This window comes from Arachis duranensis, chromosome 10 (assembly GCF_000817695.3).
Source record: "Arachis duranensis cultivar V14167 chromosome 10, aradu.V14167.gnm2.J7QH, whole genome shotgun sequence".
Taxonomy (NCBI): Eukaryota; Viridiplantae; Streptophyta; class Magnoliopsida; order Fabales; family Fabaceae; genus Arachis; species Arachis duranensis.
This window is the reverse complement of record NC_029781.3, coordinates 91134876-91136135: the sequence shown is the minus strand read 5'-3', so window position 1 is coordinate 91136135 and position 1260 is coordinate 91134876. Positions and strand designations below refer to the sequence as shown.

Sequence of the window (1260 nt, the reverse complement as noted above, 5' to 3'; positions counted from 1 at the left end):
AAACATTTCCTGCATACTCGCTTCGTCCATCACATACTTGGTTTGAAATTGAACAAACCCGCCAAACACAGGTAAAGGATACCTGTACAAAATACACGATATTCTCCTACATCTTTGCGTGCCTATCTTCTCACAAATCACACCTTTCAACTCCTCAAATGACAATGTGAACGGAATAACAACATCTAATGGATTTTCACACACAAATTGAACTCCCTCATATGTTTGTAATAAGATCTGCCCGTAGTAATAAATCTTCAATACAACTCTATCATCCATAACACTATCTATTCCCAGCCTCACAGAAATTTTTTTTACACAAATGAAAGACAAGAATCAGAGAAGAGAAGAGAAGAGAAGAGGATGTTGATGTGCGATCATTTACACCCGCCGGATCCATATAACCAAATTGTTGAGGCACAGTTACGCGAGACTGGATTTTATTATGTATCCCAAATTGGAGTTATTAAAGGCCAGTCAGCAATGATTAATGCTCTGATTGAGAGATGGCGGCCCGAGACTCATACATTCCATTTTCCGGTTGGTGAGTGTGCCGTGACCTTGGAGGATGTGGCGGTAATTCTCGGTCTGCCAACAAATGGTCTTCCAGTTACAGGTCCGACCATGAGTAGCTTTGAGGCATTGGAAGCCGAGTGCTTGCACCACTTTGGAGTTGCACCCAGCAAAAATGAATGTAGAGGGAGCTTTATAAAGTTAACGTGGTTTAGGGGTGTGAGAGATCGTATAGTGTTGAATGATGATGTTAGCATGCAGATGTATGTAAAGTGTCACATAATGTTGTTATTTGGGAAAGTTCTATTTGCAGATAAGTCGGGTGCAGGGGTGCACTGAAAATTTTTACCCTTGCTCCGCAACTTCGGCCAGATCATACAGTTTAGTTGGGGTTCGGCATGCTTGGCACACTTGTATAGCCCCCAAATCCAACGACCGCATGAAAGAAGGCTCTTGAAACGGATGCGGGTTTGCTAGTGCATTTGCAACTTCCGCCACATCTGCGTTCATGTCGCCAACAGCTTCTTCTTCGTCCTCGCCTGGACCGACGATCTCATAGTTACTTTCAAATTCATCTTCGCTTTCACTATTATAATCTTCCAACTCAATGTTACGGTCTGCTTCAAATTGCTCAAACTCAATATATAACTCGATGCACGATATTCGGTGGCGATTTTCCATGTACATTGAAAACATTTCCTGCATACTCGCTTCATCCATCACATACTTGGTTTGAAATTGAACAAA

General features: G+C 42.1%; 1 protein-coding gene across 1 annotated transcript; it reads left to right on the top strand.

Moving 5' to 3' along the window:
* The first annotated feature begins 369 nt into the window (after positions 1–369).
* On the top strand, positions 370–852 carry LOC107470822 (protein MAIN-LIKE 2-like). The gene has a single exon (XM_016090248.1). The coding sequence runs from the start codon at positions 370–372 to the stop codon at positions 850–852; it is 483 nt and encodes a 160-aa protein (XP_015945734.1).
* Positions 853–1260: the final 408 nt, after the last annotated feature.